The sequence below is a fragment of the Trichosurus vulpecula genome, chromosome 1 (genome assembly GCF_011100635.1).
Source record: "Trichosurus vulpecula isolate mTriVul1 chromosome 1, mTriVul1.pri, whole genome shotgun sequence".
NCBI lineage: Eukaryota > Metazoa > Chordata > Mammalia > Diprotodontia > Phalangeridae > Trichosurus > Trichosurus vulpecula.
Window position 1 is genome coordinate 309,306,821 of NC_050573.1, and position 22,915 is coordinate 309,329,735.

At 40.8% G+C, this 22,915-nt stretch overlaps 1 protein-coding gene across 2 annotated transcripts in view; it reads right to left on the reverse strand.

The window, feature by feature from the left end:
* Positions 1 to 16,480: 16,480 nt before the first annotated feature.
* TNFRSF11A (TNF receptor superfamily member 11a) overlaps positions 16,481 to 22,915 on the reverse strand; it is a 120,089-nt gene continuing 113,654 nt past the window's right edge. For both annotated transcript variants that reach the window (XM_036742168.1, XM_036742167.1), the window contains one exon: positions 16,481 to 19,194. In XM_036742168.1, coding sequence (XP_036598063.1) covers positions 18,782 to 19,194 — 413 coding nt within the window. In that variant the 3' untranslated portion in view covers positions 16,481 to 18,781. The remainder of the gene's footprint in view (positions 19,195 to 22,915) is intronic.

Genomic DNA, 22,915 nt, shown 5'->3' on the forward strand with positions numbered 1-22,915 from the left:
ACAGAGTCTCTCTCCTCCATAGAGCTTTCGGTCTGTTCGGAGGTTACACAGAACTGGACGCAAGGTTTTGCTCAAGAGGTGGGAATCTGCATCAGGCTGGGAGATTTAAATGACTTCTGACAAGTGATTGTATTCCTTTCTTTAAATTATTTTTCCCCCAATTGACAAGCATTCATTTTTTCTCTCTCTTATTCTATACCCATTAAAAACAAACAAACAAAATACCCACAACCTTTGCAAAAATATGTGTAGCAAAGGGATTCCCACATTGGCTATGACCAAAAACGTATGTCTTAGTCTTAATTTCAGTCCATCACCTTTCTATCAGGAGGTGGATGAGATGCTTCATCGTCATCCCCTGGAATCATAGTTGGTCATTATACGGATCAGATTCTTAAGTCTTTCAAAGTTGCTTGTCTTTACAGTTGTTATTGTATAGATTGTCCTGGTTCTGCCTACTTCACTCTTTATCAGTTCATGTAAGTCTCCACAGAGGCCTGGTGATAAAAGGCTGGCAAGGGGATGGAGCTATGGCTTGATTTGGTGGTGCATAGATAGAACAGTGGGCTTGGAATCAGGAAGACTCATCTTTCTGAGTTCAAATCTAGCTTCAAACACTTACTAGCTGTGTGACCCTGGGCAAGTCACTGTTTGCCTCAATTTATCTGTAAAATGAACTGGAGAAGGAAATGGCAAACTACTCTACTATCTTTGCCAAGAAAACCCCAAATGGGGTCATGTAGAGTCAGACACAACTGAAATATGACTTAACAACAACCAGAAGGCTGTTAAGAGTGAAGGACCAAGTAAGGAGATCATCATTTATTGTTCCTCAACCAGAGGCATAGGCATCAGAGAAGAGGCTTTTTCTCTAATCCAGGGATGGTTAGGGGGCAGAGGGGTAAAGAGGAGAATGAGGGAAGAAGTACTTCAGTGCCTGCATGAGGCTGTGCCTTCCTGCACCAGAATGTGGCCCTCCCCTGGGGCCATTTCCTCTGAACTCCCACTTGAATTAGAGGGTAAGTCCTGGGACCTTCAGGGTTCTAAGGGTAACCCTGGGAGGTCTGGCTTTTTCTAGTCTGATTGCTCACAAGCCCCAATCTCTTGTGCTCTCCATTGATTATCAACTAGCCAGTCCGAGTTAATTAACTTTTACAAGCAGGTATGTTTTAAGGTAGTAAGAACAACTGATGCAAAACATCCCTCCACCAAGACCATATTATTCTACAAGAGTCAGAGGAAAACAAGCTCACACCTTGAGAGCTCATGTGGCCAAAGGGGAATTCACGTCTTTGGATTATCAGAAGTCCTTTTCTCTCTAATGTCCTTGTGAAGCCCCCTGAAGTCACCTACAAAGGGACCAGGGCCCCAAGGGTCTGTACCTTCATAAAGACCACAGCTTCACTTCTCTCTAGCTTGGGGGGGGGGGGTCACACTCCCTGTAGCTGACTTTTCTGTGTGTAACTAGTTTGTCACCTCTCAGCTCCCAACTGGATGCACTGTTTGTTACTGGTGTGGTCTCTTAGATGACATTATCCCTGAGGGAGAGAAGGGTGGAGTGTGACTGGGTGACACTTCCTCTGGGTTTACTCCCTTTTCCCTTTCTTCCAGTAAGGGGTACAAGGGGTATGCCTCATCAAAGCTCAAATGGTTTTCTGGTTCAAATTCCTTTGTGTGTGTGTGTGTGTGTGTGTGTGTGTGTGTGTGTGTGTGTGTGTGTGTGCTTATGTACGCATGTATATGGGCCCAGGGGTGTGTCTAATTTCAACCCATCTCAGTATATTTCCTATGTGTCTTCATTTAATTTTTATCTAATGGCCTGAAAGCTCTTCATTCTTTCAAATTTATTAAGGACTTGTTCACACTTAATTTACAACTTTGATTATGCAATTCACCTACAAAGGTATCAGGACATAGAGCATCTTGTTAGCAACATAAGTTGGGACTGAAGGACATAGAACACACATCTTACAATAGGAACATAGATTTAGAGTTGAAGGAGAATACAGAGACTATCTAATCCAACCTCCTCCTTTTGCAGATGAGAAAACCACAGCCTAAAGAGTAGGTGATTTTTCCAAGGTCATACAGGTAGAACGTCACAGGGCCTGTATTCAAATACAGGGTCTCATTCTCCATATCTCATTCTCCAAATCCATTGAGTACTATACCATGCTACTTCCCTTTCCCAAACATTGGGACCTTTCCTTCTCCCAAAGATTTGCCCTCTCTGACTTCTCAAATTTTCTTGAGGTCTAGAGTTCAAGGTCTGGCTCTGGAGAGTCGAAGGTGTGGCAGGCTCCCTAGCAAGGTGAGAGGGACTTTAGGAATCCTGGGTCACTGTAGAGGATAAATGGCAGAAGTCCCACATTCAGGGATCAGAAAAATGCTAATTGCAGGAAGAATGATGAATAATGAAAATATTCACATGTAAGCCCACTTATCTAGAAAATGATTTCCTTACTTTTTATATATAGTTCATAGCCCTTTATTCTTATGGACTAAGGCCCAAGGATAGCAGAAACTCTCTTTTTCTAAAAATAAACAGAAATTATTCTATCATTACCAGCTACTTCAAAAAAACAACAATAACCACAACCCCTTTCTCTCTTCAAGAGTCAAGGTGATTTTCTGAAAATCATCTGAGTTCTCAATAATCTTTTTGGGAAACAGTCTACGAATATAAGAGCTGTAGAGGAGGGCAGGCAGGGATTGATGGTTATTTCCTGTCCCCTTTAAACAATCATCACAGATGCTGTTTCATAGCTACCTTTCTGCTGTATCCATACAGGGGACAGATGCAGTTGATTGTTGCTATCTATAACCTACTGCAGAACTAACTGAGAATAATGGCGGCCATCTGTCCCAGTTGGAGAAGACACCTTGTCCCAGGGCAGGCTGCTCATTGTCTACACGCTACACAATCCAAGGCTGCCCAGCCACAAAGCAGAGATTAACTGCCTGGACTGAATATGTTTGATGAGCTTGAAGGGTCTATTAATTCTTACTGTGAAGACTGGTTTATTTATAATGAATACATCAGTAATAGCACAGACATTATTATGCATGTACATATGGACACATTAAGGTACAAATTTATGACATACCGGTTAGAGAGGAGCAGAGAGTGTGACCCTTCAGAGATGTATGGGAAGCATAGCTGAGCCTTTGCTAGAAGTTAGCATGAAACACCTCTATGCCATCAGAGCAGAATCTTGTTATGTTGACGGTACTCAAGTGTTGGACAAGTGCCCACAATAAAGGCTAATTACATTCTGAACATAATTTTATTGCATGGAGTTGTCACATTTTGAGAGATGGTCTGACTTGTTATGTCTATGAACCTGTGTAGCAAACAATGTTCTGACAGGCTGCTATTGTATTTGTTAAATGGCCTCACCAGTGAGACAGATATCCTAGAATAGGGATTCTTAATGGTTTTCTGTGCCATGGACCCCTTTGGCAATTAGGCAAAGCCCATGGATTCCTTCTCGAAAATAATATTTCTGAGTGCATATGATTTATAGAATTACAAAGGAAATGTAAAGCTGATGAAGACAAAGATGTAATTCTTTCCCCTGTTCCAACTCATAGAGGAGTCTGTGGACCCCAGGTTAAGAACAACTGTCTGAGACCAACCCTACTTCCCCTTTACTGCTTTTTGCTGACAACAGAATTCCTTGCAGTGAGGAAAGTTACACAAGGGATCACAAACGACCATCAACAAGGAGGTTCAGGAACTTTATTTATTTCCAAGTGTAAAATGTGTAACTCGGTTGTGCAGTGTGAAATTGGAACTGTCTCTTGGCACTTTTTGTATTTTAAAAAATACTTTGGTGGAGATATATTTTGACTCCTCCCCCCACCAACTACTACAGTTCACAACCTCCTCATCCTTTCCATTCTTTCCCAAACATTGGGACCTTTCCTTCCCCCAAAGATTTGCCCTCTCTGACTTCTCAAATTTTCTTGAGGTCTAGAGTTCAAGGTGTGGCTCTGGAGAGTAGAAAGTGTGGCAGGCTCCCTAGGAAGGTGAGAGGGAAAGAGGAGCTTCTTTTATTCATTCCCCATAGAGAAGCAACCCAATTAGGAGAGTCCATTTCCCCAGTATATTTAGCACCTATTATACTAAAAGATACTATATAACCTGTGATTGAGGACTGAAGTTCTGGATTGACGCAGAACAGGTTCAGACTTTAGAAGTGTCTCCATAATGGTACCCTTTCACCTATGTCTGCATGCAGGGTTTCCGTTGGGAACATCAACATTTGGCTTGTGTCTAGGTCTTTAGAAAAAAGGAAGAGGAGAAGTGCCCTCAGTTCCTATAAAAACATTCAAGCTGATACACTGAATATAAACATGCTTTATTTAAACCAAAAAAAACAAACCCACAAAGACTCATCCCTGAGTCTGTAAATAGTCAACATAATTTTCTTTCTCACTTCTAGTGGACTCTTACCTCCCAGGGACCTAAACAGCTGTCCAGACTCATCGAAGTTCTTCCCTTCTCTATGTGTTCCACCCTCTCCCATTCAGGATGGATAGAACACTACTCCCCTTCCCCTGACCTGCCAAGTCCATGTAACTAACAGAACCAGTGAAGGGTAAGGTCCTCCACAACATAGCTCTGTCCCCTTCTGCTCCTCAGGCATAGTTCCTGTTTGGTCTAGGAATTCCTCCATTGTGTTTAGAAACTCTTCCGCTTGGTCTAGGAATTACTCTTTCACTTTGCCTTCTGGCAGTTACCAGCCTGGTCCAAGAACTCTTTGACACTTAGGTACTGTGGCCATTCCCTGCCATCCCTGGGGTACCTTTGTTGTTTGAAGTACAAAGTCCCTTTGAATCTATGATTCCCTATAGGGGTAGGGCTGCAAAGGCTTCCCTCTAGGGAACTGAGATCATATTTGTCTGATTGGCTTCTCTCAATCCAAAATCTCATTTCTGATTCCCCAGATTATTCACAGATGACTTTCTGTTTTCCTTTTTAAAGGTCAAATTCAAGTATGTGAACTAAATTTGAACTGATCATCGTCAGTGTGATTAGAGGCCATGAGAAGGTATTCATCCTTTTGAAAAGAGGTAATCTGGTCAGGGGGATTTCACATCTTATTAAGAACAGTCAATGCCAGGACAAAGTCCTCATCAGATAAAGTCCAGTGAAGATTCAGGACTGCACCTAGGCTTATCCACAGCAATGCTAAAAGAAACCATCAATTATTTTGAATAAAATCAACCAAATCTCCATTCTTTTTATTCTTCATGCAGGGGAGTTTTAGGCGATCACTCCATTTCCTTCTTCCCTACAGACTGTAAGTAATTTATTTATATTATAATTTCAGGCCAGATGCTGAACCTGCTTTTCAATGAGGTGAGGCCCAGGGCAAGGTATTAGTGACACATTCAAGGTCATGTAGTAAATCACAGGATTATTTTGGCTTGTAATTTGGGCCTCTGGCTTTGTGGCCTTTTACCGACTAGACCACACACAACCATACTTTAAGTCTTGTTGTACCTATCTGTAAAGTGATATGGATTTCTAAGGCCCCTTCCAACCACAAAACTCTTCCATCTTCAGAGGAGGTCCCTGAAACCTGAATCTCTGGCCCCGTCCATATGAAAACAATGAATATGAAAACCCAGCTCTGCCTTAATATGAAAGTCTGCCTTTCTTTAAAAATAAATAAATAAATAATCTTTCTTCTCCTCTCCCATTCAGCAACCCCCCTAAGGAAACACAGACTCTGCTAATCAAGATAATCTTATTTCCCCCATCTTTCCAGAGTTTTATTATTATTGCATCTTGTTCTGACTTCCAGTTAGAGAAAAAAGATGTTTTCTGGAGAAGGGACAAGCCGAGTAATGATTGGTAGTTAGGAAGAGATGGGAAGAAAGCATTCCCACAAGGTTGGCCACATTGTCCCCCACTGTTACCCTTGTCTTTGCACTTATTCTCAAACCTGCCTCTTTTTCTTGATGAGCCTAGAAGAACCGTTCCAATGACCTCATTTTGCTCCTGAATTAAAGCCTCTTGTTTTAAATTTTTTTTAAGTGCTAGGGTTCTGCCCATTGACATAAAAATTTATATAAATTTATATATGGATTATAGTTTTAGTTTGTAAAATATAAAACAATTAGCACTCTATTACAATTATATATTTTCAATATTCAGGGAATGAACCCATGAAATATATTTGTGTGTATGTATCTATGTGTAGGTATATATATATATATTTATGTATGTATTGGTCAAGACTTGATAATTCATCAGTGTGGGGAACTTCCGGTAAGGAAACCCCTCCCAAAGAAGAAGGAGCCACTGTTCTGCAAATTATCATCTTAAAAGAGTTTCCAGAAACACTGGAAGGTTAGAGGACTTGCCCAGGACCAAATAGTATGTATAAGAGCTGGGCTTTGAACTTGTCTTCTTGAGTCTGTGCCCAGCCATCTAGGACCTGACATCTACTCTGCCATGCTGGCCTCATAAAATATATACTCAAATGGATCTGTGATCTCATTAATTTGGGAGCAATTTCCACCAATGGAGATCACACCCCATCTATGACCACCTAGCCTATGTGCCTCTTCCCGAAGTCCTAAGAAAGCTCCCCATCTAATGTGCTTTCGTTGGTATCCATCCACTTACCATAGTGCTTGGCCCATAGTGAGTGCTTAATAAATGCTATCGATCTGTCCATCACCCGTCTACCACCTGTCTGTATATCTATCCATCCATCACCTGTCTACCATCTGTCTTTATATCTATCCATCCCTCACCTGTCTACCATCTGTCTATCACCTACCATCTGTCTATCTATCCATCATCTAACTACCATCTGTCTGTCTAGCCATAAACTACCATCCTTCTATGGATGCACCTATCATTCTATCTCTCTCTGACTCCAGAGCCAGAGCTCATCAACAATTATTTACTAAGTCCTACTTTCACACTGAACTATCCCTGAGAGAAATAAATAAGATGCAATCTTTGCCCTCAAGGAGCTTACAATCTAGTAGATCTGGTTGCTCTGGGGCCTCCTCAGAGGTCTTCCAGTGGGGGCTGGGTGACAACTTGCTGGGAAGGCTGTAGCCAGTATTCTTGATGGCCTCTGAGGTACTTTCCAACTTTGTTTTTCTGTGATTCGCTTAGTCTCTATATGGGAACAAAAAGCCAGAAACTGAGCAAGAAGATAGCCTCTGTTCAGTCTTGCAAATTCTGAGGTCTGGCAGATGTGTCTGCTTGGGTAGCCATGCCTTAAAGATTAGTTGCCACGATTTACCTTCACCCTATCTATGAAGGTCTTTCCCTTTAATTTACTGCATATCAGTTTATGTTAGCTTTCTCCTTCTCTCTCTCCTCCTCCCCCCGCCCCCATCATTTACCTTACGTCTAGGTTAGGTAACCATAATGCAATTCAGCAATTGTCTAAAGACTACCTTGATGCAAAAAAAGGGACCTGAGTGAGCCACTGGTATACTTCTGTTGCAGGCGAAGCTCTCACTTGGCAGCTAGGTGATGCAGTGGATAGAACGCAGGTCCAGGAGTCAGGAAGATTCATCTTTCTGAGTTCAAATCTGGCTGCAGACACTTCTTACTAGCTGTGTGACCCTGGGCAAATTATTTAACCTTGTTTGCCTCAGTTCCTCATCTGTAAAATGAACTGGAGAAGGAAATGGCAAACCAGTCTAATATCTTTGCCAAGAAAACCCCAAATGGGGTCATGAAGAGTCAGACACAACTGAAAAATGACCGACTGAGGAATGCACTCACTGGAACACACACACTGTGAATAAAGGTTGTATCTTCTAAAAGTCATTTATGCAATAGGAATACCACACAATTTTTTACTGCTATCTGTCCCTGGAAGAAAGAAAAATATTTCTAATTTTCCTTCTACACACATTTATAGCAAAAATCTCTAAATTATAGTAGTTTTCATTTTATAGAACAAAATCTCTTCGAATAGTGGATCCAGCCCTTAGGGTCTAGGCAAAAACCCTTGCTAGGTTCATGGTGCTGTCCAGACTTTGATTGCATGTATTTGTCACGTTTGGACTCATTTCTGACCTATCATTCATTTGCTGCTAAAGCAGCAAAATTCCCAGTCTATGAAACATGAGTTATGCCTGCTAAGGTTGTGTTTTCATTGTTGTTTTCACACACACACACACACACACACATACACAAAATCAAAACTAAATGCAAACTCTCAACAGGTAGCAAAGTGGGCAAGAGGATTTAGGAACGCGGCTATGGCAGAGGTAGAATTAACGATAAGCCCTCACCTCCCTCCCCATTAAAAACTCTAACAACAAGCACAGTACCATGAACATAGCAGGTGCTTAAAAAATGTCTCCTAAATTGAATTAAAGTTGAGACTTTGAGCCCATCCTGGAGCAAGTGCTACGTCCTGGCCCTCAGGAATCAATCTTGAGAACTATGATGAGTCTATTTACCTGGAAAATGTGAACCCCTTTCACTGATTAAATTCACAGGTTGACCAAACAAAAAATCTGGGAACCAACACAAAAGAGAAAGATGGAACCAGCAGAATGATCTGGCAAGCTGAGGGAGTCGGCAGCAGGAGACAGAAATGGAGATGAGATTTAATATAGATAAGCCTAAGGTAACAACACCCCAAAGAAACAATAACCAGCACTAAGCAGATATAAAATCGGAGCCTATTTTCAAAGTCCTCCAGGAAAAGGCAAAGTCAGAGCTGATGAAGCTTGATGGGAGCTCCCCCACTCAGGGCTGCTCTGTGCTGAGCTCTCCAGACCCAGCAAGCTGCTGTAAATCACGGAGAAAGCAATGCTGTGGAATGTTAGCTCAGTTCTAATCAGGCAACTCTGGGAATGAAGGTTTGGCAGGAAATACTCTTTCATACTAATAAGATGACCAAAGCTGGAAAGAATATGAAAATAATAACTATTGAAATAACCCAGAGTCTAGGGAATATAAAAGTGAGAGGCATGGGTCACATTCTCATCTCCTAAGCATCATCCCAGCCTTATGGGAGTAATTGTTAGTGGCTGCCCCCAGGATCCTGGGGGAAAGTAGGTCAGGTTTTGACTTAGCAGGCTCCCATCTTCCTCTCTGCTCCCCCAGAGGTCCATTCATGCACCTTTAGGGTTATTGACAGAGCTATAAGAGATCTTAGAGTTAATGTGATTCAATTCCCTCATTTTACATACTAGGGAATCGAGACCTGAATGGTTAAGTGACTTGGCCTAGGTCACAGAGGGAGTAAATGGAATTTGAATCCTTTCTGGAAACCAGCATCTGATTCAGTTCCAATCTTCCCTTCCTGCTGGTATTTGTCTCCTTCTTTGGTATGGTGAAAAATAATTCTGGATTTGAAGTGAGAAGACACAGCTTTGAAGCCTAGCTCTCTCTGTAACTACTCATACAACCTTAGGCAAGCCACCTCTAGGTCTTAATTTCCTCATCTATAAAATGTGGGGGATGAGCTATTTGGCCCCTAAGATGTCTTTGGCTCTAAATTTACCACCCTGGAGTCCTATTCCTTTATCAAAACCCCTTTTTCTCTTGGGCAAGGTATCAGCTAGGTGGCAATAGAAAAAAATTTGATTAGAGAAATTCATGTTGTGGTATGAATATCCTCGATCATACTAGCATTTAAAAAGAGGTACTTATTTACCGAAGGGTTGATAGAAAATGTGAGGGAGATATTTTTGGGAAACCACTGCAGTATTGGGGAAAGAGGATTGGGTTTGGAGACAGAAGGCATGAGTCTGGCTGCCCACTCTGACCCTGATAAGCCCTGACTTTGGCTAAGTCAAGGTGGTGAGGCGACATAGTAGCTGGAGCATTGGTCCAGGAGTCAGGAAGACTTGAGTTCAAATTTAGCCTCAGATACTTACTAGCCGTGTGACTATGAGCAAGTCACCTAACTTGTCTGCCTGTTTCTTCAGCTGAAAAATGGGGATAATCATAGCATCTACCTCCCAGAGTGGTTGTGAGGATCAAATGAGATATTCGTAATACACTTTGCAGTGCCTGGAACATAGAAGGCACTTAATAAATGTATTATTCCTTTCCCTCCCCTTCCTCCACTTCACTGTCCCTCTCTTTCCTCACCTGTAAAATAGTTAATTTATTAACATGTTTTATAGTGCCATGTAATATCAGCTACCATTGAGTAGAGGTCCCCAGGGTCATCTACTTTAAGCCTGCACATAGTAGAACAGGGATTAGTTATGCCATCAATAAAACGGTTAATAGGATTTTGGATAATTCTCTCAAGATTTTTTAAATACTTCTATTTTCTAGAAAGTCTTTCTTTCCACTTTCTCTTGCTTTATTTGTGTTTGCGAGTCCATTTGTTTAGTCTTCAAAGCTTCTCTCCTTTGAGCCGTAATGAATACCACCTAGTATTCCTAAAGGATGGTTATTAATTTGACAATATAATTGGATAGTTAACAAACATGACTCCTTGACAGCCAAAGGAAGCATCTGCTTTTATAAAAGGCATGTCTGCTATAAGGTAAAACATAGGCTACTAACCTAATGAAATTCACTTTCCCCCTTGCCTTCTAAGGAAATATATAACTCCCTTCTCTTCCCCTCCTCCATTTTAATCTAATCTTGGGAGTCAGTTGGATTTGATTCCATGGTAAATTAACCTGGGGAGAATATGCTTTCTTTGTCCCTGGAGCTCATCAAAAGGAAAGTACTATTTTTCCCTATGGGGCAGATCCTCCAGATGTTGACTATTTAAATGCTGCTTGAGAAAGTCATTCCAGGTAAGCCCAAGAATCTTTGATGTGCCAGCAGGTTTGTGCTTACAGGTAGGCACAGATGACCTTTGAAGTCATTTGGCTCTAAGCTTGGAGAACAGTAGTGTTTATATGTCCAGGTTATGGATAACTCAACTAAAAATTTCAAACATTTAAACACATTAACCAGGTCTAAATTCTCTGTTAGAATGCAGTTCTTTGGATATGCTGATTTAGTTTTGATTTCTCCTTCATGCAGTAGAGAGAAAAAACTCAAGCCACAAAGAAAGACATTCCAGTTTCCAGTAGCCTTATTAAAGATGAAACTTTGAAAGCAGTGGTGATTTTTGACACTATCCAGCTGCCATTTTTAACAGTCTAAAATAGCTTTGATGACTGCTGTCAGTCTAGCAACACTATGCTCCTGGGCTCTGTGCCTGTGTCCACAGCCTCAGGGAACAATGCTGTCACTGTTGAGAAAGGTCATGTGGCAGCAGGAAGTCTTTTTTTAAGCCTAAACTTGTTCGCCCATTTGAAACCAAAGCTCACCCTGCCCTCCCTCAGCCCCTGGATTCCTTCTGTAAGAGAGATGGGTTTGTAAGGTTTCAGAGTATAAACTAGCTGAAGGAGACTTGGCACGAAAACCCCTTCAGAGAAGGCTGTAGGAAGGGCCTAATTTATCAACAGGTTGTGCTAAGATATAGTCATCTTTAAAGTCAGCTGTTTGAAATTTAGAATACATTTTCCCATAGGTACCAGCTACTACTAATAAATAGTAGCTTGGGTCTGAGATCTGTCCACGAAAGCCCATTAACCTGTAATATAGGAGTGTAATTATAATAAAGCTCCGAGCATAATTCTTAGAGACTATTTAAACTACTCCCAACCACCATTTCTAAGGGGAAATATATTTTGAATTCCAACTAAAGCGGGGAGTACATCTTCCTTCCTCAGCATCTATGTGGGATAGGGATTAGAAGGATCTGTGGAGTGAAATGGAGGAAAAGTGGCAGAGAAAAGAAGATGGGCACTCGAGCACTGTTATTACCTTTTCACACCCACTCTCTCTGTCTAGATCAGTCAGTCTCAGCTTAGGTGTTCTGACTTGGGGAACAAGTGGCAGCTGCTCCTGGTGGGCCCGAGCCAGACTTGGCCTCCCAACATGATTTGTATGTATGGGTTATTGGTAATTCAAACTTTCCTGCTGATTATATGAATGGATACTTCATATGTTGTGTTCACAAATTCTGACCTGTCTGTAGTTAGGGAAATTCAAGGTAATCAGGAGGCAGACCACAAAAAAAGAGAGAAAGGGAGGGGGGAAAAACCTGAAGATAACAGTACTAGTCAGATTCTATCTGAAAGTTCAGCCTGGATGATTTCCTTATTGCTAGGCTATCAAATAGGTTCACCAGGAACAAAATATGACCTCACAAAACAGAGCCATTAAATTATAGCTGGTTTTTTTTTATGACATAGCATCAGGTCCTAAAGATTTTCCATGGGCCTAGTGGTAAGATTATATATTCTTATATAAGTGGTAAACTTACATAAGCTTATATGTTTGGCATGCTTGACTTATGGAAATGGTTTCAGTGTGTCTCATCACTGTGTGAGAATCCAGCTTTCTGGCTTTTGTGGACTGGAACTACTGACTAGAGGAGCTCCTATAGGGATAAAAGCCTCTTAGGTTTTGCTGTGAAAATGTCTCTTGCTTTTTTTTTCCCTTTAGAAAACAGTACATCTAGGGAAAGAGGAATTCAAGTTAGAATAAGAATGCTAGCAATAATTCATGTTTATATAGCAATATATGGCTTGAAAAGGACTTTTCTCATAACCCTTGTAGGTGGCACAAATATCATTATCCCCATTTTACAGATGGAGAAGCTCAGAGATTTTCGTGACTTACCCACAGTCATACAACTAACATTGAAATAGGAATTTCAACCTAGGCCTTCTGACACCAAGCCCCTGGTAGTCTGGGATAGGAAACCATATAGAGTCAGAGTTGGATATGAACTATTTATCCTGTTCATTTTATACCCATTCCAAAGTAGTCTGTTGTCCTATATACGTTTATTAAACACTTACTATGTCCAGGATGCTGGGGATGCAAATCTAAGACATCTGGCACAGTCCATTCTACTGCACAAGAGCCATATTTAAGCTAATTTTCAAGAAGCCCAAGTAATGTCACTAAGTAATCACCCTTTTGACCCTAAGGCCAGTGCTCTTATCCCTGTACCCCCTAGACTAGCCCGAGTGAAGTCTTTGCTGACACCCCTCTCCCTCATTCAGAGAAAGCTTCCAGCAGTCGGATTTTCAAGGCAGCTAGGTGGAATAGTGGATAGAGTGCCAAGGCCTGGGGTCAGGAACACTCATCTCCCTGAGTTCAAATCTGGCTGTAGATACTTACTAGCTGTGTGACCCTGGGCAAGTCACTTAACCCTGTTTGCCTCAGTTTCCCCACCTATAAAATAGGCTGGAGAAAGAAATAACAAAACCACTCTAGTATCTTTGCCAAGAAAACCTAAAATGGGGTCATGAAGGGTCAAAAGTGGCTGAACAACAAAAATTTATTAGAAGAGGGGAAGACAGAGCATTCGAGACATAGGCAAGGGCTTGAGCGAAGGAAAAGCACAGGATAGGTTTGAGGGACTAAGAGTCCTCAAGTTTAGCAAGAGGGTATGGAAAGAAATGATAACAGGATGGAAATGCAGGATAGCATCAGGTTGTGGAGGCCTTTGAAGGCCAGGCAGTGGAGTTTGAAATTTATTCAGGAGGCAAAAGGAAATCATTGAAGTTTTTTGAACGAAGGGGAGGTATAACCAGGTTTATATGTGCAAGAGAGAATTCTGGCAACGATGGGGTAGAGGCAGGAAGGCAGTGGCCTTAGAAATTCAACAGCAAAAGAGAGCATTAGAATGTGGTCCGTGAAAGTAGGGATTGCTTCATTTTCCAGTACATAGGTGTCAATAAATGCTTCCTTGAGTGATTCCAAGTATAACATATAATTTAGAATGAGTAAAGGCATGGAAGTGGGAATTGGGCATATTTAGGGAATAGAGAGTCGACCAATTTAGCTAGAATAGAATGAAGGCAAGACTGTGAAATACACCTGGAAAGACAGAGTAAACCCAAATTATAAAGAACCTTGAATACAAAGAAGTTTGGGCTTTAGGGAATCAAGAGGCATTGATTAATACAATGATGGAATGACCATATCTTAGTAGAAAGTAAACTCTCATAAGTCCTAACAAGATGAAAACACCTAATTTTAGCCTGGTGACAGACTCTGTGTGCTAAGGGCCAAGTTCATTAAATTTGAAGAAGCAATCCCTAGAAGTTTCACTTATCAGGCAATGAATATTATTGGCTATAACATCTCATGAAATTGCCTATTAAGGTGTGGAGAGACGGGCTGAATGTCCTCCCCAATAAAACCAGAGACCTTTTGATTTATTGAAGAATGTGACACGTATTTCCTGGGCCTTGGACTCTTGGTGTGTTCAACTCCCCAGGATATTGGCAGAAAAGGATTATTACCAAAGTTGTAATTTAAGCTTCAGGCTGTGATAGAGACTAATGCATTGCAAATTCTGGTTCTGCCTTCACTGGCACTTTCAGTTACTCCCTAAGTTTCAGTTACCCATGTTGTAAAACTGTTCTGCCTACATCTTGCCCAGGCTAATTATCATTACTTTGCAGCTCGATAAAGCTTTATGTTTGCAAACTACTTCAACATTGTTTTTATTGATTATTCCTCTCAGCAGCCAGAGAAACAGGATTCAAAGGGCTGATTCACCAAGAAAATGAAGTAAACTCTGTTGCCCTGCTTCCTTGTCCTTGTGTTTATACAAAGCTTAAAGAAAAAAAAATAGTAGCTGCAATGTCTGGTTTCTTTCAAGTAGTTTGGCCCTTCTTCCTCTGCTTGGGGTGTCTTCTTGAAAGTTTGCTTCTTTCTCTGCCATTAAAATAGAATGTCCATGCTAATCAAAGCAAATTTGTTCAATGATTTATTTGCACATTTTTCCCTTCCTCTTCCCACTTCCACCAGAATTTAAGACAACATTCCATGATTATCTCAATTCTAAGTTTAGAGTTTCATCATATTAATCAGACAGGGTATGGTGTAGTAGACAGAGAGCCCACTTCAGAGGCAGAAAGATTAAGGTTTCAAGCCCATCTCTGATACACACTAGTTTTGTGACAATGGATGAGTACCTTAAACTCTCAATGGTCTAGGAAACTCTCAGGGCATAACTTGCAGAGAAGGTTCTAAAGATACTAACCTACATTGGTAGAGGGAGTGCCCCCATTTGAGATTTCCCCATATGAATGAAATCACAGACTTAGTCTCTTATAGTATCATCATAACTTCTCATACAGCAAAAAAAAAAAAAATTCAAACAACCGTATTTCTTTCTTGAGGCCAAACTAACTTGTTGAAGGCTATTACTTTCTCCTAACACTGTAAATGCCAACAAACTAATTTTTTGAATTAGTCAGCTGGTAAGTACTAAATCTCGAATCCGTTCATGCGAAAAGAGATAAACCTCTTTACTCACTCTGCCCAAGTACAAAACAATTCTATCGGTCTTCTAGATTTTAAATACAATCAAATTTGGATTATCTGTCCAAACGGAGGAGATTGATAATTATAGAATATAGAATTCTAGACTTGGGACTTTGGTACCATGCCCAGAGGATTAAGCCCCAACAAGTAATCCTGGAACCTCTTGGAACAAAAAGAATCCAAGAGTCATTTGCATTTCTAAACATTATTTGTACTTGGCTTTAGAAATTTTGTGTTTACATAAATAATTTCACTTAAATTCTAGGAATTCACAATGCTTCCAACAAAATTGGTTAGGGCCATTATAACACACTAACTCAGGACCTGGAAATTTTCTTCCTCTAAGATCCTTTCCAACCCTTAAGATTCCATCGTCTATAAATTATTGATCCCCTTTATCAGCTTCCTTCACCTTCCTAAGCTAGATGAACCATTCTCAGCTTCTGACCACAGGCTGGACAGTGCCCCCTACTGGATGCTAGGGGTAGCATTTCATTTTAAAATAGATTTTTATGAAATGATATATTGCAGGGACATTATCATAGAATTCATTTTGTAAAAGTACAAGGGAGCTGTATGTGGGGTGGGGCTGTGCGAGGGCTACTCTGAACCAGAAATCTGGCTGGTTCATACTTTCCCTTTGGATTAAGAAAATAAAATCTTGCATTTCCAGATATCAAAGTTGAGCGTGGAGAAGAAACTTCTTCCCTTCCAGCATTTCATAGGATGAACTTTGAGGAGTTATCTGTTACAGTCAAGAAAAGAGTAAGTCGGGCCAGCTAGGTGGCGCAGTGAGTACAGCACTGGCCCTGGAGTCAGGAGGACCTGAGTTCAAATCCAGCCTCAGACACTTGACACACTTACTAGCTGTGTGGCCTTGTGCAAATCACTTAACCCCAATTGCCCCGCTTTCCCCCCTCCAAAAAACACCAAAAAACCCAAATAAACAAAAATACAAAGTAAGATTGGCTTAAAAAAAAGAAAGGTTAAATAGAAGAAGTGATTGAGTCACCACAGCAGTGTCTTCTATCCAGCTTCTCTGGTGAGAGGACCAAGAGTGAACCACCGAGGATGATGGAGATAGGAAGAGAGATGCTATATGTGAAAAAAGTGAGGAAATGATCTTATAAAGATTCACATTTCATCAAGCTATGAAAAAGCAACATTGTGGGTCAAATATCATTTTAATATCAAATTAACAACCTTTCACCGAATCCTGTTCTCATTCTGCTTACATCAGCAATACACATCTCTGTGGTCTACAGTCGTTTCCCAAATGATTGATTTCTAATTTCTTATTTATTTTTAGCATCAATATGAAGAACAAACAGGGGTCAAGAAGGAAGATTCTGCCTCTTTTTTTCCTCCTATATTTTATAGCATCTTCCGTTAAGGATCTAAAATACTTTCCTAACATTCTTCCCTCATCCTCATGACAATTTTATGTGGGGAAAAAACATTTGACAGGCATCATTATCCCCATTTTTTGAGGGGGGTCCAGACTTGCGGTTTCAATGGTGTGGGGAACTCCCAGTGGGGAAATTCACTCTACCAATGCAGATCAATAGCTGCCCTGCAACTGTAGAGTCTTAGAGAGCCCCCAAGTGCACTGAGAAATTAAGAGACTTGCCCAGAATCTCACAGCCAGTAATGTGTCAGAAGCAGGATTTGAACTCGAGTCTTTCTGCTTCAGAGGGCTAACTTTCTGGACACTGTGTCATACATGTCTCTATCTCTCCTTTTAAGTTAGAAAATAGAGGCACAGAGTTGTAGTTCACAATAACTGGATGAAAGTGACAATAAAAACCACCCAGATCAGTTAGCTCAGAACTCTGGGGTCATGACACCCCAGAGTGTTAGAGCTGTAACGAGGCTTAAAGAGATCATCTAGCCCATTTTCATCATTTCATGGCCCCTGAGTATCTTTCCAAAGAGACACTCAGAGGCCATAATTCATAGTGAGTTGGATTTCTTTCTTGCCATTTAATTGCTAAAAAATAAAATAAAACAATAAACCTTCTAGACCAAGAGTGTCAAACGGCATTCAACAATTCAATTATATTTTAGAATGCCTATATGCTAGTTCTGTCGAGAGATAGGAAAGCTTGGCTTAGAGTAAGGAAGAGCAGAACGTTTTAGAGGAAAAAAATTTTGTCATCTCTCATTTTAAAAAATGGGGAAAACTGAAAAAGCCCACTTGGGGAAATTTTTTGTTCTCAAATTTTCCAGTGTTTTCCTAAATATTCTTTTCAATATTTCTGCCCCCAAAGAATTTGCCACAGACAAGACACACAAGACCATAGATCTGGAGCTTTAATGGACCTCAGAAGGCATTTACTAACCTCTATGTTTTACAGATGATGAAACTGAGGCCATAAAGGTTAAGTAGCTTGCCCAGGTTCACATGGGTGGGAAGTATTCAGAGATGTGATTTGAACCCAGGCCCTTTGATTTCACAGAAAGTGATTTTTTCCACTGAACCACTCTGCCTTCCATAGCTAACCCCTCAAAAGGCTATTTCCAAAACATGAAGATGCCTTGTCCATATAAAAAGGAGAGAATTAAAATGGAAAGAAGGCACCACTTAGAATTGCTGAGAAATGGTCAACAAAAACTGAAAACATCGAGAATAGTTGACACAGAAAGTGTACAAATGCACACCCAGAAGAAGGCCACGTGGTCACCAAGATGGAATCAAAAAGACACAATAGGAGAAATGATAGGCAAGACAACAAAAGGGAAATACAGGCAGATGAGGATGGGGATAAAAGCGAATGAAGGAGTGGTAGGTGCTGATGGAATTAACCATCGTGAGAACTGTATGGCACAGCTACAGTTACCAGAAATACAAAAACAGCTTTCAAAACCAACCATGTATGTGAAAAGCAAGGTGGAAAGAGTGCTGTAAATTTTAAAATAAATGGGAAAAGACCGAAAGGACGCTGAGGATACAGATTAGCAATGAGCCAAACAGCAAATGATCAAATTATAGAAGGATTTACAGGTGATGACCCATAAATAGGTGGGTCATAGGTGGGTCAACTTCTACCTGTTGTCCATCCCCTAGATTCCTAATTTTGACCCTACTTGTGAATTATCATCTGTTCAGTGCACTAGTATTTTCCAAAGATGAAAACTGGTCCATTTGTAGATTTGAATTTGACATCTCTGGTCTATGCTTATTACCTAATATGGTATGGGTGTGTGCGTGACTGAGGATAAACAGGGAGAATGATTAGAATCGCTGAACGTTGGAGATGAATGCAACTTTACAAGTCATCTAGTATGAACCCCTCACTCTACAGATGAAGCAAATGAGACCCAGAGAAGGGAAATTCCTGTCTGAGGTCACATGGGTAGTTAGTAAGCAGAACTGAGACCAGATCCCAAGTCTCCTAACTCCAGGACTGTTGGTCTTTGAAGTTCTGACACACTTTGGGAAGAGATAGAGGCAGTGTTAAGTTCCCATCACTGCCAAGCTTTCAGGAACCGGGATTTGGGTCTTCCTTCCTCCTGCACGGGTTGAGAGGCTGTGCTCTGGTTGGTCTCTTTATGAGGGCCATATTGGGTTTCCTCTTGAATCCTTGGCCCTGATCTTCGTGTATGTTCTCTTAAGAAGTTCTGCGCTTTATCCTCAGAAAAGTTCCCCAGGGAGCTCTCAGCACATTTCTCTTTGAAATTGAGATCATTCCCTGCAAAAGTGTCACAGCGGTTCAGGTTCTCCTCTTGCACTGGGCTGCCAACGTTTTCCCCTGAAGTTCCTGGGATGGTGGGACCCTCCTGGGAGTTTTGACTAACGTAGACTACAATGATATCTCCCTTGAAATTCATTACTTGCCCACTTGAAATAAATGTAGAGTTACTGTTTCCAGTCACATTTCCTAGGATGGAGAGGAAGAAAAAAACAGGCATAGGCATGATTAATATTTTCTCAGTGAGAATCCTGTCTTGTGAGGGGAATATTTCCAAGCTGAATCCTGTGGCAGTGGCTTGCCATTCCTCTGGCAGGCTGCAGAGGCAATCTCATGATGGATGCCTCCTATCAAGCCCCTTAATTAACGCCCAATATTTCCTATCTAAGAACTGAATTTGTCATCTTAATGGGACTGGCTGAAGGGAGGCAGCAAAGAAATATGTCTCTTTGCCAATGAGGTCTTGAAAGCCAGAGGCAAACTTAGCGGATGTAAGTTCTTTCCTCTAACCACCTCTGGGAATGGAAAATGCTGTAAGTGAATAAATCCATGAGGTACCAGGGAGGGTCCCCACATGATTACTTATTTTTGACCTAAGAGAAACAAGCCAGATGATCAGTGCAGTCACAGGGGCACAGAGAAGACTCAGAAGCCATGAAAGAAGAAAGGGTGATCATCATTCAACAGCTGTGCTCTGATCCTTTGACAATCCCTGGGGAAATAACTGCTCCATTCCACAAGCATTTATTAAGCACTTACTATGTTTTAGGCACTATACCAGGCACTGGGATATAAAGACAAAAACAAAAGTTTTTGCCCTCAAGGAGCTTATGTTCAGTTGTTATACAACCTCCTTGAGGACACAGACTTTTGTTTTTGTCTTTATATCCCAGCACCTGGCATCATCCCTCGCACATAGCAGGCATTAAGTAAGGGTCTGTGGGGTTGGACTGGGAAGGATTTAAAAAAAAGGGAGAGAGAAGAGAGTAAAACAAAAAGGGGTTGTAGGATTGGGGAAAAGATAGTGGTTATTTCTTTTCCTTTACATCTTATATGTTCAGAGCTTTCTGTGACTCTGAGTATGACCACATCATGTCATGTCCAGGGAGGGATCATGGTTTGAGATGCTGAAATAAAGAATTGCAAAGGGTCTGGATGCTCAGGGGCCAGCAGGATGGCTCAGTATCCAGCAGAAATGAATGAATATGCTTTCACAACAGTTACAGAAGATTCTAGGAAGAAGGGGGACAGTTGAGAAGGCATCTATAAATCATGTTCTAAAATGTTTTACTTTGGCACATTTGAATTGATCCAGATTACTGTATACAAAGTAAGTGAAAAGACTGTATTGGATGAACTCTAAGGCCCCTTCCTAATCTAAGATGTATTAGCACTGATTTAAGTCAGGTGTATCTTTAAAAAAATACAGCAAATGAAAGGTAAATAACACTTGTAAGACACTTGTATCTTGTCCCCATCTCCTTCTCTCCCTTCAATAGCCCCCTCTTTCAGGTCCTGATCCTCTCTTGCCTGGATTATTGCAATAGGATCCTAATTGGCCTCTCAATCTCCATTTTTTCCTCTTTCCATTCTGTCATCCACATAGATGCCAAATTGATATTCCTAAGGCAAGGTCTTACTAAGTTCTTTCCCTGCTCAAAAAGCTTCAGTGATTCATCACATATGTATATACATGCACACATTGTCTGCCACAATAGAACATAAGTTCCTCGAGGACAGGGACTATTTCATTTTTCGACTTTGTAACTCCAATAACTAGCACAGTGCCTGGTATATAGTAGGCACTTAATAAATGCTTGTGGATTGACTGATTATCTTATACTCTTGGGGATGGAACACAAGTTCCTCCTCTTGGTGTTTAAAGCCCTTACCACTCTGGCTCCTTTTTTTTTAAAGAGAATCTCACTTCCTATTTAACATACAAATTCATATGATTTTCCTCTTTATAGAAATCTTAAATATACTTTGGTTAATTGGGAAGAACTCTGGGTGTGTGTTTGTGCGTGCGTGTGTATTGAGGCAAAGATGATCCCATACCTAGTCATATTACTACATCGATGAATCAGCACTATGTCAAACTGTAACAAATGAACCATTTTAGTGCAGGAAACAGTAGGGCAAAGAAAAAATTGGCAGTAGGTATGCAAAATAATTTTTTATACATTATGAAATAATATCTAGATACTATATGCATTTGGGTATATGCCTTGGCATCCATCTACAAAATTTATAGCGTATCAGTTTTTCATCCAAAGGATAACAGCAAATTTTAATTAATTTTTGTCAGACAGGTTAGCTATTATAAATGAGAGTTAGTTAACAGAACGGAGGACATGAACGTGGGTGAACTTTTCAATACCCTGAAGCAAGGGCATTGAAGGGAGAGGCGCAGTAGACAAGTGCTGGGATGGCAAGGACAGGGGAATAGAAAGACCAGGGAGGGCCTTTTCACTAAACTGGTTGCCTCTACATGCCATCATTTAGCCCCCTTTCTGCCATTCAGACTGGGGGTAGGAGCAGGCTCACCCAACCCTATGACTAACCGATCTTCTCTGGCTAATGTACTTGTAGCTAAGACTGCCACTCCTGCGCCCAGAAAGCTGAAGAATGAGATGAAGAGGCAAGGAGAAAGGAGAGTGTAATGCAGAGGTGTCTGTTTTTTCCATGCAGCTTGCTCATGTCACAACCTGAAGCAGAGAAGCTAAGAAACAGACTGTCAACTAGTAGGCAACAGTGGGTGACAATTATAGGTGACTATATTAGAGGAGGAAACAAGACAAATAAGTTTAACAGTCTTTATTGGAGTTATATAATAAACCCTTACTGATATCCAGGACCATGCCTTTTATATGCTTTGTAAATCCTTTAAACAGATTTTTCACTGGAAGGGATTTTAGAGGTAACCTAGTTCAAGGAAAGGCAGAGTAGATATTTGAACCCCTGGGTTCAATGTTGGTTATGCTGTGCTATGATTGGGCACCATGAACACTTGTCCTTCCCCTAACATCTGACTCTGATGCCTCACTGGGGTATGGAAATGATCTCCTGGGATATAGAAGAATTAGAAAGTTTCAGCCTTTGCAAGACCTATTGAGCTGGAGAATCCAGTTTGTCCTCTGAGGCTGTGTGTGTGACATCTGAGACCAAGGTAACTCCAGTTGGGAAAGGCTTATTACCAGAAGATAAGCCACCAGGTGATGATTTTATCCCCAAATACAGCAGCCCACAAAGCCTGTTTACTAAGTGTTAGAGGGGCTGCAATCTGGATAGTTGGAATGACAATTCACCCCAATGGAATCATGGGACCTAGGAGTAAAGTCTACATACTTGACATGGAAAATTCCCCTTCACTTACAGACAACCATACTTCAGGACAAGTGATTTATTGACCTTATATAGACACCAGGGTCCTTGAATAACTAACTCCTCACTAGATGGCACTGTGTGAATTCTCCCAAATTTTACTTTAAGGAAATCAACAAAAGGGATTGTTGTCAATATTAACAATGACAATACTTTGAGGTCTGATTTCAAAACAATTTTCAAGGCACACATTATTCTATGTCCATTTTTCCCGTAAATTTTTTCTTTTTGTTTTATTTTCTAAGAAAAATTTTTTCACAGTCCTTCAAAGAATTATAATTTAGTGGTCATCCAATTTATTATTATCATCATTTTTCCTTCACTAAATTCTTACTCTGATATTTGATTTTTGGCATGGAGGTGATCTGGAGCTCCTGAAGTTAATGCCAGGAGAACGCCAGCTTTGTTGGATATTACCAAGCTGAAAAGCCTTGGAACACAACCCCAGGATCAACCTGGTTAAGCTCAGTTAAGTTTATTACCAAATGACCACAGGTTAATGAATTTACTAGTCAGGGAAACTCTT